This window comes from Sceloporus undulatus, chromosome 2, assembly GCF_019175285.1.
Source record: "Sceloporus undulatus isolate JIND9_A2432 ecotype Alabama chromosome 2, SceUnd_v1.1, whole genome shotgun sequence".
Classification (NCBI taxonomy): Eukaryota; Metazoa; Chordata; class Lepidosauria; order Squamata; family Phrynosomatidae; genus Sceloporus; species Sceloporus undulatus.
Window position 1 is genome coordinate 128,842,654 of NC_056523.1, and position 18,886 is coordinate 128,861,539.

General features: G+C 46.2%; 1 protein-coding gene across 2 annotated transcripts in view; it reads left to right on the forward strand.

The window, feature by feature from the left end:
* Positions 1-18,886, forward strand: part of NTN1 (netrin 1) — a 176,257-nt gene that overhangs the window by 129,009 nt on the left and 28,362 nt on the right. For both annotated transcript variants that reach the window (XM_042451108.1, XM_042451109.1), the window contains one exon: positions 2,367-2,420. In XM_042451108.1, the coding sequence (XP_042307042.1) occupies positions 2,367-2,420 (54 nt within the window). The remainder of the gene's footprint in view (positions 1-2,366; positions 2,421-18,886) is intronic.

Sequence of the window (18,886 nt, forward strand, 5' to 3'; positions counted from 1 at the left end):
TTCTGTTCCTACTGCTGCCTCTTGTCACTGATTTTAGGGTTATGATGCTGTAGATGAGATATTAACAATATTGTCATCTTAACAATACTGTACTGGGAACTGCCTCTTTCTGTCTTTAAAGAATGTTGTCATTCAAAGCAAAACATGATCTACAGCAGCTCTTAAAAGTAACATTAAAAAAAAAAAATCAGGCCCAATGCATCATTTCATTAGCACTCATGCAGAAAAAGACCATCATGGTTGAAAGAATCAAGTCTTTGCAATGAGATCCAGAAACGGGATCCATGTTATGACAATGCATTTCAAGTTCTAATTTGGAATAGACATCTAGTACTGTTGGTCAATAAGTTGTATAAGGTTTGAAAGCATACAATGCAACAAACGTGCTGAAGCTAATCAGGTAAGATCAGTGCTTGGATGGGAGGACCTATAGGACACTGACTTGAGCTTTCTGAATACCTTGGATTAAAATTACTATCACCACCTGATATGCCATGTTGATATATCATAAAAATAATGTAATGAGGAACAATCCATAGCATCCTTTTGTTGTTCTTTTGTTCACTCCACACATTTTAGGTACATGCTTAATCAAAGGTAATCCATGTTGCTATTTGTTTGAACAGTATAGTCATTTTTGGATATGCTAAAAGTGAGCCTGATCCTCATTTGTGAAGGCCCACGCTTGTGAAGGGGGTTAGAACTTCAAGGATACCCTCCACTCCTCCTCTTAACTCTCTCTCTCTCTCTCTCTCTCTTCTTCTTTGCACAGAAGGTCAACACAAATACACAGAATTTCAGTGTGTACAAGCTCTGGATGTAGGCATGCCCTGTGTGACCTACACTCAATAAAATTTAGGGAACACATGGCATCTTTTTAGGACACAATCTGTGTGCTCAAAGAATAGGATTGTCATTGCACTTGGGGTGGCACATTTTAAATATAGTTCTAACATGATAAGCAGTTTGACTTCAAATGGCATTGCACCTTGAACTGATGGATTATGTTCTTTGATTTACTATTAGCTATATTATTCCCCCAGCACATATTCTAAAGAATTTAATCTGTTTTCACAAGCCAAACCACATGTTCTTTGACAAATCTGTGGTTGGGTAGCCTGGATTTTTTTTATATACTTCAAAGCACTAGGAAGACTATGCTGATTTAAAATCCTTTAAAGAAAACATTGCCAGAAGATCTTATCATAGATCTCCTACATCACATACAGTGTGGGGTCCTAACACATACCAGAAGGAAATGCAAAGAGATTATTCCTCAAACAGATATGGCTTCAAGAAAATCACTCATTGATCTTTTTTGATATAATCCCGATTCATTTGAATCCACTGAGGCACTGGCTGTGAAAGCTAAATGGCAGCCTCTGTTGAAAACAAGGTGAAAATGGTGATGAAAACTCATCTAGAATTAAGGCCTTTGCATACAGTTAGAGAATATCTCCCCTGGACATTCAGTATTTATTTACACAGTCACTTTTCTTCCATGATATTATGACTTTTTCAGAGAGCTTGGAAAGTTATTTTTTAAAAAATATTTGGTTACAGTTATAAAACCAAGTCCCCCAAAGATACTTAGTTACTGGTATACAGTAGTCACATTTTCAAAGTAACTTTTCATTATGCCGCTTCTCAAATGTAGTCAAACTACTTTTAAAAATATCTGATTGCTGCAAACTGCTAGTTTATGATTCCCAAAAACCTCTCCTCCCCACAAAGGGGCTGTACAAACAGCCCGTTCAGGGCCATCTCTGTGCGGCCCCTGGAAGCACTGGATTGGGGATGCCGCAGCCACATGACATGCCCCAACCCGGTGCAAATAGAAGCTGTGAAATGCAGCTCCTATTTGCACCCTAGAAGGGGCTCCATAAGGGCTGCAGTGCACAGCACCATTTAAACACTGCACACAACGGACATCATCATGGTGTGCACTGTTGAATGGGCGCGTGCCAAAATGGTGCCCAGGTGGTGGACTAGGGTTTCTGAGCATGTAAATGCTCACCCTTATCTAGCCTTAGTCCATGTACAGGCCGGCATAAAGTGACAGTCTGTACACCCCCTAACTCACAGCATCATTGCCTCAACATCTGCAACAGAGCAAAAGGCAACAGCATATGGTACAGCATGAATTAGTAAGTGAACCATGTGACATCCTTTCTCAGACTGCAAACCAGAACTGTAGGGGTAAATTAAATGTAACTAAATTATTGGGGAAGGACACTAATTACAAGTAAATTGGTTTGGCCGTCACTCTTCTTTTTCTTTGAAAATGTCCCACATATATTCCTTTGGTGGAGAAGATAACTTCCTCCTTTTCCCTTTTGCTGTCCACTTTTTCTTCTTTTCCACAGAGATTCCTGTAGTTCCTCCCACTACTGTGACCAGCAGCACAGAAGAACCTGCAGGTAAGTTGGGTTTTTTCTTTTTTCTTTTTCTCAATTGCTTGCAAAAGTTTATGTTTCTCTGACAAGGTATGTTTACTGTGAGACTTATTATGCTTAGGGATACGGCACTTAGAGCAGATCCAGATCCAGATCAACGGGGTCATTCATGCACAAACACTGATTTCAGGTCTAAGCAGGACTGAGTATCTAATTGTTGTTGTTGTTGTGTGCCTTCAAATAATTTCTGACTTATAGCAAACATAAGGTGAACCTATCATGGGCAAGATTTCTAGGCAAGAATTGTTCAGAGGAGGTTTGCCATTGCCTTCCCCTGAGGCTGAGAGAGTATGATTTGCCCAAGATCATCCAGTGGGTTTCCATGGCCGAGCTGGGAATCAAATCCTGGTCTCCAGAGTCATAGTCCAACACTCAAACCACAATGCCACACTGGCTCTATTTATAATATCTATCTCTTCATTGCATTTCATATTTTTTATATATATTGTACGGCTTTTCACTGCTGTTAACTACCTTTAGTAAATACTAGAAAGGCAGGATATAGGTAAGTAGGTGTGTGTGTGTGTGTGTTAAAAAAACCCTTCTGTATCTAACATGCTGAGGCTGAAAATGATTCAAGGCTTTTTACTGTATGGGATCTTTGCAAACATTGTCATACTTCTGTCATTTCAGAATAAAATAAATTCCTTACCCCCAAACCAGAAATCCAGCTGATTTATAAATAAAAACATCTATATCTATATCTATCTAGCTAGTGAAACCATACAAAAACATTAAAATATAATTAAATTTGTCAGTTACAGTATTTGAAACATACAATTAAAATGATTTAAAAACCAATTTTAAAACAGTGCAGTTTAAAGAAGCACAGCAATGTATTAAAAGCCCATCCATTAAAAACATTTACTTCTCAAAAACTTGTGGGAAGAGCATTCTAGCCCACCCCCCCTCCAAAAAAAAAAAAAGAGTTCCAGAGCCTTTTGGGCTGTCTGCATGGGCCAAAAAACCCATACTCCCCTCAGACTCGTATTATCTTGTTTGGATGACATAGACCAAAACCCCAGGGCCAGAATTGGACGGGATCATAGCAGACCAGTGAATCTGGCCTGATCCTGGGGTGAAAGGGCCTTAACACAGGTCAAACTGACCCCCACTTGCAGTGGAGTTTAATGAAAACTCCACAGCAAACCCAGTTAACCCAGATGACCCTGCTTGCCCCTTACCTTCGTCAGTCAATGCTGCTAGTGAGTAGACCCTTCATTGCCACATCTGACATGGAAACTGGGCACCTGGCTATAGGGGTGCCCCTCAGAGTGTGTGACTCACCCAGGTTCACCCCATGGGTTTCCATAGCTGAGTGGGGAAACAAACCCTGACCTCAAGAGTCTCATAGAATGCTCAGACCATTACACAATGCTGATTTCTCTAGATCCTGCAAAATCATAACCTCTGAAGAAAGGTGCAGTAAAAGCCCACAAATAAAAGACCACAATAGGTCAAGACACCTGAAATGTTGATAACTAGCAACATGTCAGGACAGGAAGTGAGATGTAATGGGAAACCCTTTCCTGGCCAATAGCCTGTCTCCACTGGCAAAGGGCATGAAAGGAGCTGGGATCTGAACTCTAGTGTGAATGAGGTTTCCACACATCTGTATCAATACAAATAACCTTTTATAATTGTTGTTGTTGTGTGCCTTCTTGCTATTTCTGACTTATGGTGGCCATAAGGTGATCATATCATGAGATTTTCTTAGCAAGATTTGTTCGGAAGGGGTTTGCCCTTGCCATCCTCTATGGCTGACAGAATATGACTTGCCCAAAGTCACCAAGCAGGGATTCAGACCCTTGTCTCCCAGTGTTCTAGTCCAATTCTCAAACTACTAGACAGTATAAAGGAAGAAAATGGGGATGGGATGGGTTGGGATGTCTGAGTGCCTGTCATGTGATTAGTGAACAGGAATACATGGCTTCTGCTTTCTCTTCACTATGGTGAAGCATGAAAAGAGGCAGATTACTTATTTTTAAACAGATAATTGGTAAAATAGATGACAAATTGGCATGCACACACACATTTTTAAAGTAGTAACATCATGACCATGATCATTGTTCATTAGCACAGTTATCTGGTACTTTCAATTTGAACTTGAACTACAAGTTTTCATTCTGGTGTGGGAGTAGCAAAGATTCAAACCTGCAACCCATGAATAATGCCCCTGATGGTACCTCCTGGATTCCTAATTTTAAAATATTATTATTTATCTATTCCCCTTCATGTATCATTTACAATAAAACAATCCATCTTTTCAGAAGTAGATTGTAGCACAAGGCTTCAATAAACCTTCTCTTTAAAAGCAAAGGGGAATCTCAGCCAAACTGAGCAATCTGATTGGCGATGAGACTCAAAGTGCATGATATAGCATTTCAGGAGCAAATTTATTTCTTAAGTACCACACCACATTAGACAGGGAGAATGAATTCCTATATTTTGATTTGACAGCTTGTCCATAGTATAGGTACCTAGGCACTATGGCACGATTCAGATTCCATCACCTAAAGCAGTCCTGGGAACCCTATGGCTCTTTGACTATTACGCATACTACTTTTCCATTGACCATGCTGGCTTGGGCTTCTTGGAGATGAAGCCCATAACATTTTTAGGACCAAAGGTTTTCCGGCTCTGCAACACTATGTTACTTTCTATCAGCATAAGTGTGGATGTCCACTGGTATCAGTGTCCACACTGTGCTATCAGGCATCTCTGACCTATGCAACCCAAGAGAAGAAATCACTGAACTAATCCACTTCGCTATATTTACAAAGAGAAAGTATGGAGTAGCGATAAGGCCTAAAAAGGCACCAGATCCTGTCTGATGTGGAAGCTGAATCACTGCTGTGAAAACCCTATGGGTTGCCATAAGCTGACAGGTGACTTGAAAGTGTGCATGCATAAACACACATGTCTCTGTCTGGAGTTGACCTATGAAAATTGGACAACCCTGAGATCTGACAACCCTGGATAAAACTGATTGTATTGATCCATTTCAAATTTGGTTTGAAGACAACTTCAGTCACCTTGGTGGATCACCTTCCCTGAAAGCTACCCTGAGGAAGTGTATCCCATAATGGCTTTTGGCACTATCACCCACAGTATCCTTCTGGGCCACCTGGTTGAGATGCACTGTTTTACAGTGTCTTTGCTCCTTCTGGCAAGCCCAGAAGGTGGTACTGGGGGATTCCTGTTTGACTCTTTGACTGTTGGTCTGCAGAGTCCTTCTTTTGGAAAAATCTCAAATGAAGTATGAGCTTCATGAGTTGGAAGCTGGTTTGCTGCAATTTGGAAATTTCTGGTGGGATGAAATGTTTCAGTTCACAGATTACAGAGACCTTATTGAAACTATGACACAGCTTCACTGGCTCCATCCCAATTAGTTTCGGGGCCTGGTTCAAGGTATTGGTGGTGATTCTTAAAATCTGTACACCAACCTTCACCAACTTGGTTCCCTGACGGTTTCGATTATGTCACTCATTAGTTATGAGTGAGGATGATGGGGATTGTAACGTAAAGCACCATGAGAATACCTGGTTGGGGAGAGCAATTGCATACAGCCTGCCACCTGCATATCATAGGGAACTCTACCACATAAGTTCTTCCCTGTATGTTTAGAGCAGCAGGAAGGATTCTGTGATATAAGAATGCTGCATTCTCTCCATTGTGGCAGTAGGTAATAGTTAAGAGAGTTTGGGAAGGTTGCTCTTTTTCTTCTTCTATTTGACTGCAGTCTTTTCTGTGTATTTTAGCTTGCTTTTATCATTGTTTTAGTTGTTTTCCATTAGGTCTCATTAGTGCCTTCCATATATGATTATGGAAATTGATTATTTCAGCTTCTAGCTTTAGTGCTGTAAACCGATTGTTCTGTGTGATAAACCCTGTGTGTGAGCCATGGTATGATGTCCAGCATGATCCTGTCTCTGGAATCCCCCCCCTTTTTTTTGCCACCTTTCCCCTCCCATTTACTGTTAGTGTCAATCCACCCTGACCACAGATACTTTCCTGGAGTGTAGAACAGCTGCTGTTCAAAAGGCCAATCTGTAAACTCTGGGGAGGCACTGGAAATATTAACTGGAACAATTCTTTGCTATGAAGTAGGGATGGGGTTTCCTGTAGGTCTTATCAGGTTCCTAACAGTTCCCACAAAGCACAGGAGTAGAATGCTGTAAGATATGACACATTCTATCTTGGCTATCATGATGCTTCATTTGCAGATGGGATACAATGCAATTACGCAACTGCTTGGGCTGAGCAGAGCTGAACAGGACAACAGCCCAGAGGACACACTGCAGGGAACATTCTCACTCTTCCCTTAGCGATGAACTGTGCTTGGACTTCCTTTTTCCTTGTTTTGGAACTGCAGATACATATAAACTTAATCTGAGTGGAAAAGGCAGAAGAGAATATGGAGAAAGGATTTGGGTATTTTTCCTGACAATTAGGACATTGTCAATAATATTATCATACTTTGTAACATAGAATTATGTCCCATGTTTTATATGTGACATGTTAAGTTCTGGAACAGTGTTGCAGCCCAGTGGTTTGGAGTAATTTTAGATGGCATATAGGAGGGATACAGACTGCCCCTTTGGGGCGGCCTGCACCTGCCCCTTTCCCCGACAGATCGGGGCCTGAGCTGCCACAGCGGCAGCCCCGGAGGCCCCAATCCGCCACTTTTCCAGGCCTCAGGGAAGCAGCAAAACGCTGCTTCCCCGCGGCCTGGAAAGGGGTGTCCTTGGGGCTTCATGACCCAAGGACATCCGACCGGGGAGAGAGAGAAAGGGGCTCTTCAGTATCGCTGGCACAGCAATGCGCGGTGCGAAAGGAGCTCTGTTTTGGCGCTCCTTTCGGCACTGCTGAAAGGGCACCACAAGCGCCCTTCAGTGGCGCCAAGACGTAACGACCGCGCTGCGCCATTTGGATGCAATGCGGCTGTTACGTCAAAATGGCAGTGCCAGTGTGTACAGGGCACCACCATTTTAGTGCCCTTGTCACATGCTAGGGGTGAGGCTGGTATGGACACTGCGTCCTCTGCCAACCCCTAGCATGTGACGGGGGCGCCGCATACGCCAGTATGTACAGTGCCTCTATTAGCAAAAATATGAATGGGGAACCTCAATCCAGTGCTTGTTTGCATTTCAGTAAATGCCACTTGTTTTACCTGGTCTTTTCTAAATGCACATAAGAAACTTTCAGATGTTTTCAAGAAATGCATGTGCATATGTATATAGGACATTTTTGAGAAAAGATTTACCACAAGATGTGCAGAAGACAAATAGGTCACCTACCAAGTCTAGCTTTTGAATCATTGGCCCAACTGATTCCAGGCTTAATTCCTGGAAGGTGTTGGTTGAAACAGTATTACCAAGAACACCAGGAAAGTTGTAGTTTTCTAGCTATGTTGCTTTTCATGGCCCTTACTCAGTCTGTCTTATACTGAAAGTATAAGAAAACTGTCTTATACTGAGTCAGCTCATTGGTCCATTGAGGCCAGTACAATCCCCTTTGATTGGTACCCACCGTTGATGTTTTAAAGTAGGAGTCTTTCCTCACCCTACCCTGAAATTACATGGTATCCCCTGCTAGTTCCTGCTGCAAGTACTAACTAGGCTTGACCCTACTTAGCTTCTAAAATCAGATGATATCAGGAGTGTTCAAGGTGGTTGCAGCTCTGAGATGCAGTTGAAGCAAAGGACTAAAATAAAAAATTATTTCCTTAGGTGAACTTGTTGCTGGGGCCTGAAGGAGCAGCAGCTATCTGAAATGCAAAGTACCTAGTGATTCCACCTTTTTGAGCCCTTATTGTGATGATATAGCCTCCAACATTTCACAGATGAAAAGTGGGCTTGTGTGGCCAAGCAATATCATACTGTGGTCAAGATGGCAAACATTATCATGAGAAAGAACACAAGCTAGGGGAGGCTGCAGGAGGTTGCTTTTCCTGACACTACAGGGAAGGGCAAGATTCTCCTTCCTTCCCTCTCCCCTCACTGACATGAGTGTAAACTACTTTTGCACTTTAAACTTAGTTTGCATCAACTGAAGTGAATAGAGGACAAAGGGGGATACTAGGGAGGAGGACAGAGAAACTGGAATATTTGAAAAGCAGTTGGAAAAGTGACAGGGTTAATTTTGTCTATCTTTGCCAGATTGGGACAGGTGGAAAGTATGTGATGAAACAGCAAAATGACAGGCACAGAATGCTACCACAGAATGGTGTTCAAGCTCCAGTCTACAGAGGAACAAAGCATCTCAGCAGAACCTCCCCCCACCCCTTCCCTAGTTACTGTCTTCAATGGGAGGTAGCCCAAAAAAGTGTCCAGCAAGTTAACACTGTCCCCTGCTTGCAACAAGAATATTTCACAATGGGCCCCCCTTACAATGGAGAAAGGCAAAGGTCGTGCCAGAGGTTAGAAAGCACCCACTAGGGGCTATGACTTGCTGTCAAATGCAAGACAAAGTTCTTCACACACCCTGCTTCTCAGTTTGAGCCCTTTTATTCTGCTTTGGTTTTGTGGGTCGACATGGTTACTTGGCAAACAATAGAACATCTTGATAGGAGCTTGAAGGCAAGGAAGCAGGTGTGGCTGTCCTTGACAACTGCATTCCATTCTCCTCCCAAACACCACTCTCTAGTAGAAGTTACAGTTTTCTTTATTTTAATTTGAAATAGATAATGCATTGTGATATGTCATTTCTCCATTATTTCACAACAGGTTTCCAATGTACAAATAATTGTGATTTTCTATGGGAGGTGAAGAAAGTTCACTTATGATGACAAAATAATATCTGTGTCCCAAAATGGGACATGTAAATTAGCCTCATCTATTTTGGGGGGGGGGGGGGAAGGACCCAAATAGTGTGATATTTTTACCTCAACACTGGCTCTAAGAAGGAATATATTGATATAAATTTACTTTGGTCATGTTTGAAAATGTACTTCTTTCAACTATCTCTCTCAGAAACCCATTACATATGGCCAGTGGAGATATAGTCCAAAGAAGTAAATTTCCCAAACTCTGGCATGCACTCCATGAAAAAGCAAAATAATATGGAGTGTTATAGCTGTGGAATAAACCAGGAAACATGATGAATGGAAAACGCTCTTTAGTGAAAATCTGTTGGTCAGACACTGCTGTCAGTTACATATGTGTGTGTGGGAGGGAGGGGTATGTGTGTACTGTCATAGTGGTAGAATAACTTTGGATTTGCAACACCCTCTGGCAGCTACAACACATATTGGGTACAATTTTAAAATAAACACTGAGCTCATCCATGCTGACTGAAGCAGTCATGGAATAGTTGCATTGTAATTCCAGATGAAATTATTTTCCCCCTTAAATTGTCCGCATTTCGCCATGCCATCACTTCTCTCTCTCTGGGAAGCATTTCCTGTATCAGCTGCAATGCATGTTCATATGTTATAACTGTGAGTCAGTGTTCATACATTTTGACACTTAATCGACTGAGAGAGAAGAAAGCCTTCCTTGGTCTAGGCTAGGGACCAGTCTCTCTTCCCAGGCAGGCCTTCAGTTTTTGCCAAAACGTCACATTTTTCCAAAGTTTCACTTTAACCACATGAAAATATGTATATGTAAACACATTTATTCTCTGTGTAGGATATCATTATTTAAATCAGTGGTCCCCAAACTGTGCTCTTTAAAGGGTTTTGGACTTCAGCTCCCAGAATCCCAAACTATTGGCTAACATGGCTGACGCTTCTGGAAGCTGAAGTACAAAATCTCTTAAAGGGTACAGTTTGGGGATCATTGATTTAAAGGTATAAATTTATTTTTGCTAATTGTTTATAATAGAATCATAGAGTTGGAAGAGACAACAAGGGCCATCCAGTCCAACTCCCAGAAATGCAGGAATCAAAGCATCCCCGACAGATAGCCATTCAGCCTCTGCTTAAAGACCTCCAAGGAAGGAGACTCCACTACACTCTGAGGAAGGAGTGTGTTCCACTGTCGAACAGCCCTTACTGTCAGGAAGTTCCTTCTAATGTTGAGGTGGAATCTCTTTTCCTGTAGCTTGCATCCATTGTTCCATGTTCTAATCTCTGGAGCAGCAGAAAACAAGCTTGCTCCATCCTCAGTGTGACACCCCTTCAAATGCTTAAAGGGCTAACATATCACCTATTAACCATCTCTTTTTAAGGTTAAACATACCCAGCTCCCTAAGTCTTTCTTCATAAGGCATGGTTTCCAGTCCCTTCACCATTTTGGCGGCCCTCCTCTGGACATGCTACAATTTGTCAACATCCTTTTTGAATGATGGTTCCCAGAACTGGTGAGGCCTGACCAAAGCAGAATAGAATGGCACTATTACTTCCCTTGATCTAGACACTATACTTTTATTGATACAACCTAAAATAGCATTGGCCTTTTTAGCTGCATGAATACGTACCTCACTGTTGACTCATGTTCAACTTGTGGTCTACTAGGATCCCTTTCACGTGTAGTTTTATTCAGCCAGGTGTCCCCCATCCTATATCTGTGCATTTTGTTTTTCTGCCCTAAGTGCAGTACCTTATATTTCTCCCTAATGAAATTCATTTTGTTAGTTTTGGCCCAGCTTTCTAATCTATTAAGGTCATTTTGAATTTTGATCCTGTCCTCAGAGGTATTTGCTACTCTTGCTAAGTTGGTGTCATCTGCAAATTTGATGAGTATGCCCCCAATTCTGTCATATAGGTCATTGATAAAGCTGTTGAATAGCACTGGTCCCAGGACAGATCCCTGTGGCACCCCACTGGTCACTTCCCTCCAGGATGAAAAGGAGCCATTGTTGAGCAGCCTTTGGGTTCGGCCAGTCAACCATGTCACAACTATTATCTTTACATTTAGTGATATATGAGAATTACAATTTATAAGTAAATTAGTACAAAAAACATTACTAAGGATTCACTATGGTATGGTATGGTATGGTATGGTATGTCAATGGGGTATGTGTGTGTGACATAATGAATTACTGCTGTGGGTGATGCCAACCTTAGTGATGCCACTGGCCTTAGGTAGAAACAAACTGCTGGGCTTCTACTAGATTGTGTCTTTTTCCTCATGAATAACTTTTGCCATCTTGGCCATAATGTGATGTTGCTTGCCCCACATATAATGTTTTCATTTGTGAAATGTTGGACAGTATGACATACTTATCAATAGCACAGTAGCCAGTTTTAACAAACTGCTAAGGCCAGACAAAATTTGTGAAGTCCTAGGGTTCTGTGCTGCAGCAATATCTACTATCATCCAGGTCACATCTGAATGTCACCTGAGTAGAGTTAGGGATGCTCAATGAAAATTCTTACTTTATTTACCCTGTGGGTTGTCTGGGTCCATCCAGATCAGCCCTGTACTAATATAAAAAAGCTCCTGCTTGCTTCTTTCCAAGCATCCACATTATGACTTCTTCAAAGTCTCACTGGACTTCCCTCGCTGCATCTAACTGGCAGTTCCCTCTCCACTTCTAAAACCAGGACTGAGTGCTGCACAGACCTCTCATCAGAACCTTGAGAAGTGCACCTTCCATATTTTAAATTTTTAAGCCTTTTTTTTTAAATGTAGGAGGCCTTGCAGTGTTTCTAAAACAGTGGAGTAAAAACTTAGCCTCCCCATCCCAATTTGCAGGTCATCCAAAAATTCTCCAAGCCTCCCCTTGCAAAAATCCAAATTTTTCACCCTATAGAAGTAAAAAACCAAGGAAACATCAGAACCACTGTAAAATACAGTTTCTTTCCAACACCCCCTGTTCGCCATTTTTTCCACCAAAATAAAAATCCCAAGAGAGGGAAAAAACCTAAAATCAGCCAGAAGTGAAAAGGAAGTACTGTGTCCTCACTTCTAGTTTTACTTTGGTGCAGAGCCTGAGTGAAGAAAAAAGGCCCCTGTCCAGCACATCTGTTTACTCATTTTGAAGTACACGTTTCCATTTTTTATTCTGCAAATGGGTGGGCATGATAGATAATCTATTGCATGAATCATGAGGAAGCAAAGAAGAAATCACATTAGGCCATTTCCCTCTTCAAGCTGTTAATTGGTCAGTTTGGAAGTTCTCTGGAAATCTGTATTCTTCCGAGTAATAATAATCCAGAACTCTTGAGTTTGCCAGCTGTCTGCTCTTCATGAATGCAATCTCTTGAGCCATCACTTGGCAGTCTGTGAGCAGGAAGCAAACATAGTGAGAAAACCTTCCTGCTTGTTTATAATGATGTTGTGTCATGGCCCAGAGTACGTTCTCTTGGGTTGTAAGACTGTGGGGACAAGGAAGGGCCACAGGCAGGTTTATTAATGATGCCTCCTCAGCTCCCACAGAAGGCTGCCCAAATCTTGATTTCTATCCTGGCAGCATCAACTGAGAGGCTTTAATCTAATTTCATGCTTTATTTGCGCCAATTTGTTTTTCAATCAATCTTGCTCAGCAAGAAGAAAGGACATTGCTGGGGGCTCATTTGTTCAGTCTTGTTCCAAGGGTGAGGTTAATAGCAGTTATGCCTTGCTGGAATAGCTGCAGGATTCATAGAGCCTTACTTGTTTACTTCAGCTCCCTGTTTGCAGCAGTCACATCCTTCAGTGCTCTGGTTTTCCTTTCCATCCCAACCGCATTTTGTCTTTGAAACAATTTGTGCAGTAGAGTCTGCAACTTGGCTTCAACAACACCTTTGTTGTAAGACAGGCTATAGGAAGCAGTCAAACTGGTTAAATTGGCATAAGTCACAGAGCAAGCATGACTCCAGAAGTATGAGAATCTGCAGAAACAGAGTGCTTCTGCACAGCTGTCCTCTGTCATGTTTCTAGGTGGAAGCCAAAAAGATAAAATGTGCATTTCCCCAATAGGGAGATAGATGTTCATCAAGTGAAAGGATAAGGTTTTATTTGTCTAGTGAATGGACATGCAGTTTTGCTCCACTTTGTTTTGAGATGTGGGAGCATCAAAAGTTGGCAGAGGAAGGACAGGTTGCTTACCTGTAACAGTATTTCTTCGAGTGGTCATCTGCGAATACATACAAATGGGTTTCACTGCGCCTGCGCAGTGCTGCTCGGAACCTACTGGAATCACTGGGCAAAGTTTACTTTGCAACATATAGAAACTTTTTGGCGGTAACTCCGCCCACCCGTTATAAGGCCCCTGCCTTCCCGCTCTTTTCCCCAGTTCCGCAATTTTTCCACCAAGCAGGCGATGGAAAGAGCCAATAAGAGCAGGACACTGAGGGGATGGACGGGTGGGATTTGTATGTATTCGCAGATGACCAATCGAAGAAATACTATTACAGGTAAGCAACCTGTCCTTCTTCTTCGTGGTCTCTGGGAATCATAAAAATGGGTTTAGACTGACAAGCTTAGGTACGCGGCGGAGGGAGTGTCCTGAAACCAAAGCTATGGTAAACCAAAGGTATATTTATTGCAACAATAAACACTTTGAACCATAAAAGAGTCAGTCCTTTCGTTCATGCACAGACCAAACATAGCAATAACATTGCTAAACCTGAGAAGGGAACAAGGGGTCGTGCAAGACCAGTCCCATAGAAATTGTGCAAACCAACATTCAACAGAATGTAAACAGTGGCATATATACATAAGTGCTGAAACACAAACCATCAATAGTGCAATCAATGCAACCCTGAAACCAACACAGCCCTCCCGAAAGCTGCGTCTCGGATGGCTCTGGTGTCCAACCTATAATGCTTAATAAAAGTCAGAGGTTGGGACCAGACAGCAGCCTTGCAGACATCCTCCAAGGGGATCCCCGACAGGAATTGCCCTTGTGGAGTGGGACCGAACCCTGCCAGGGAGAGGTTTGCCCAAGAGTTCATAGCAGAGGTGGATGGTACCGGCCACCCATTTGGAAAACCTCTGCACAGACACAGGCAACCCTTTCTTCGGCTCCGAGTAGCATTTGAAAAAGTCTTTCGGAGCGACTGGAGGCAGCAGTTCTGTCCAAGTAAAAAGCCAGCACTCTCCTGACATCAAGAGAGTGTAGGCTTCGCTCTGCATCCGAAGTCAGGTTGGATGCGAGAGAAGGCAACACAATGTCCTGGCACATGTGGAAAGCAGACACAACCTTTGGCAAGAAAGTAATGTCTGTCCGGAGGACCACCTTGTCCTTGTGAAACCTCAGGAAGGGCTGGTCCCTCCGTAAGGCACAGAATTCGCCCGCACGGCGGGCAGAGGTGATGGCCACAAGAAAGGCGGTTTTCCAAGTCAATAGTCTCAAGTCCGCTGTGGCCATCGGTTCAAAGGGCTTGGATTGGAGTGCGGACAGTACGGCCTCCAAGCTCCAAGCCGGCGCCAGTACCGACACAGGAGGATACAGGTTGGCACATCCCTTAAGGAACCCCTTCACCAAGGGATCCCTGAAAAAGGAAGCCCTCCCCCCGAATTGGTACTTGGCACAAATGGCAGACAAATAGCACTTGATGGATGCGAGGCACAACCCCTCATCCAAAAGCGCCATCAAAAACTCCAGCACCACTGGAGTGGACACCTGAGCAGGAGACAAGCCCTTTCGATCAAGGAAGAGGCTAAACCTCCTCCATTTCAGGGCGTAGGACCGCGGTCAGGGCTGTATCCTCCAGGCTACCAGCGGCAGGTTGTTGATGTCCGGGTGGAGAATTCGTCCGTCCTGGATTGATAACAGGTCTGGACGGGGGTCGAGGCGGAGGAAGCATCTCCTGGAGAGGTGGAGAAGGGATGCGAACCAAGGCTGTCTCGGCCACCACGGAGTGATCAGGATCGCATGCGAACTGTCCGTTATCATCTTGGACACCACCCTGATGATGAGAGGGAACGGAGGGAAGGCGTAGAGGAGCTCTCTCGTCCAGAGGAAGGCGAACACGTCTCCGAGGGATCCGTCCATTCGCTTCCTGGAGCAGAACTGGGGACAGTGGCTGTTCCATCTGGTCGCGAAGAGGTCGATCCGGGGGGTTCCCCACCAGTCGAAGAGGTCGCTGACCATCTCGGGATGGAGCCTCCATTCGTGGCACACTGACGGAAATCTGCTGAGGCGGTCTGCCAACTCGTTGCCCTCTCCGGGAAGATGAATCGCCTGGAGGAGCACCTGTCTCCGGATGCACCAATCCCAGATGCGGAGAGTGAGGTCGAGCAGGGTCCTGGACCTGGTGCCCCCTTGTTTGTTGATGTAGTACATCACGGTGGTGTTGTCCGTTCTGAGGAGGACCACCTTGCCTGTGACAGCGGATTCGAATGCCCTCAGTGCCTTTTCCACTGCCAGCATCTCCAGAGCGTTGATGTGGAGAAGCTTGTCCTGGGCAGACCACTTGTCCTTGACGACCAGGTCGAGCAGGTGGGCGCCCCATCCCTCCAGGGAAGCATCTGTTGTCAGAGTCAGTTGGGGCTGAGGCTGATGGAAGGGCATCCCGATGCACACGTTGTGGTAGTCCAACCACCATCTCAGGGAAGCAGCTACAGGTCTCAGTACCGTGAGCCATTTGGACGGAGGTTCCTCCATCGGGGAGAAGACCGAGAGGAACCAGGACTGCAGAGGTCGAAGGCGAAGTCTTGACCATGGCGTGGCAAACGTCGTCGATGCCATGTGGCCCAGGGCGACTTGGACATCTCTGGCCCTCACCCTTCTGTGGGAGATGCAAGGCCTGAGCGATGTCATCAGTGCCTGGAAACGGTCTGGAGGGAGAAAGGCGAAGCATCTTTCGGAGTCGAGAATGGCCCGGATAAACTTGACCAGCCTGGTCGGTGTGAAGTGGGACTTTTCCCGGTTGATGACCAGACCAAGGGAGTCCAAGAGGTCCAAGGTGAATGAGACTGCCTCCTGCAGTTCTCGCTGGGATTCAGCGGCAAACAGCCAGTCGTCCAGGTACGGGAAGACCATGAAGCCCTTCTGATGAAGGTATGCCACCACCGGTGCCATGCACTTTGTGAAAAGTCTCGGGGCCGTGGCAAGGCCGAAAGGAAGCACGTTGTAGTGGTATGCGATGGAGCCTATGGCGAAGGCGAGGAATCTCCGGTGGGACTCCCGAATCCCGATGTGGAAGTAGGCATCCTTGAGGTCGACGTTTGCGAACCACAGGCCCTGGTGGAGCAGAGGCAGAATGGAAGCCAAGGTTACAATTCGAAAGCGACGGTATTCAAGGAACAAGTTCAATTGTCTCAAGTCCAGGATGGGCCTGATGCCACCATCCGCCTTCGGTACCGTGAAGTACCTGGAGAAAAAGGCCCTAGAACATTGGTCGGGCGGCAAGGGGGAGATTGCCCCCTTTTCAAGCAAGGTGCGCACTTCGTCGAGAAGGGTGTCCGAGGGGAGAGTGGACATGAAGGCTCCGGTTGGAGGGAGCTCTTGGAACTCGAAGGCATATCTCCTACGGATGATGTTGAGAACCCACGAGTCCGATGTTATTGAGGCCCAGGTGTTAACAAAGGGCCTCAAAATGTCCAAAAAGAAGAAGAACGAAGGAGAGACAAAGCGCGCTGCGTCCCTTCAGGCTATCTTCTTCCCCTGGTCGGTATCCTGCCGGCGGGACTTACGGTACCGAGGCGGGAATTTGCGACGGCCAGAGGAGGAGGAAGACTGCGAGGGGTAGTGGCGTCTCTGGGAGCCCTGCTGCTGAGACTGCCGATCCTGTGGAAAGGTCCCCTGCGACTGAACTTGTGGCTGCCACGGGCGCTGTCGCTTTCGGAAGGGCGAGATGGATGCGGAGAACATCCCATGCTTCTTCGCTGCCGCCTTCATCCTCAACTTCCTGTTCAGGCGGTCGTCGGTTTCGGCATGGAAAAGCCCGGTGCCATCGAGCGGCATGTCCTCGATGGCCGCCTTGACGCTGGGGTTGAGGTCCGACGCCCTCAACCAGGCGTGTCGCCGGAGCGCCATCGATGCCGACATGGCTCTTCCCGCACAATCTGCCACATTCCAGGAGGTGGTGATGAGCCAACTCCCGATGGAATGGGCCTCATCCTGGACCTCCACCAGCTGCCTCTGGATCTCATCCAGAACATCTGGTACGAGGGGGGAGATCCGCTCCATCAAAGTTTGGATGTAGGCCCCCATGCAGGCGTTGTAGTTGATGGCCTTTACCGCAAGGGCTGCCGCCGAGTAGGCCTTCTTGGCCAGGCCATCAATCTTCTTAGCCTCCCGGTCGACGGGGAGGTCGCCTGCTTCGGGACAAAGCTGTGCTGGGCTCCCTCCACAATGGCCAAGTTCGGCTTGGGGTGGTTGGCCAACCAAGCGCAGCTTGCCGGAGCGACCCTGTAGAGGGACTTGACCTGGCGGGACGAGCCGGACAGGGAAGCCGGGGCGTCCCAGGACCTCCGGACTATGGTCTCCAAGGACGGTAGCAGGGGGATGGAAGGCGGTGTGGGCACCCGTCCATGCACCCAACGCTCTACCGGGTCACGGGCCTCGTCTTCGGGAAAAGAGAGCTCGATGTTGAGGGCCCTGGCCATCTTCACGACGTGCTTGCTGAAGGTACGCACGTCGTCAGATGGAGATGAAGGCTCAGGGTGGTGCATCCTCTGAGGGGAAGCCGACGCCGAGAGATCGTCGTCCTCAGAGGGGATGTCTGATGGAGGTAGGGGCTCCTCCTCGGAGTCCGTGTCCGAAGTGAGGGGTATGTCTGGGACCCTGACCTGGGACCTCGGCCGAACCGGGATGGGGGCCGTCGAGGTTTCTGACCGCCGGCGGGGCACTGAAGATGTTGTTGCGGGCGACAGGAGAGGCCTGTCCAGCACAGAGACACTCGGGATCGACCGGGCAGACGTACCCTCCCGAGCATCCACAGGGCGAGGGTTGAGTCTGGTGAACTCCCTGATGGCCACATCCCTCGGGACGGACATAAAGTAACGGCCCATCTCCGAGTCGAAGAACAGGTCCGGGGCTTCCTCTCTACGGGCATCATCACCGTCGTCCTCATCATCGGAGTGGGGGGGAGGCGGAGGCAGTTCCCCACGAGGGGAGCCGGTGGTGATGTCTTCCACATCGTGAACGAGGTCCACGGTGGGCTGAATCGGCGTGTCCGGAACCGGAACCGGCTGTACCTCAGGAGCGGGTTCCGGGATGGAGGGAGCTGCAGGAGCGCGGGCCTTCTTTGAAGGGGAGCGCTTCTTGTCCTTCGCCTTGGAAGGCAAGTCCGTCCCGGCGTGGTCCTTTGGCCGTTTGGACTTTTTGGACACAGGGTCCCGTTCAGCCTCCTTCCGGTGTTGCTTCTTATCCGATCTCGGGGTCTCGGCTGGGTCCTCCGGAGGAAAAAAGGGGTTCTCCAGGAGGTCCAGGAGGACAGTGGCGGCTCCCGATGAGGAGGGCTTTGGAGACTTAGCCCTCTCGAGAGACTGGGCTCTCGTCGCTCCCGAAGGCGAAGCCGGTTCCCTCGGCTTGGAGGCGTGTCGGGACGACTTGGGCGCCTTGGAGGACGAAGGTGAAGCGAGCCGGACCTCCGTCTCCGTACGTTCTCT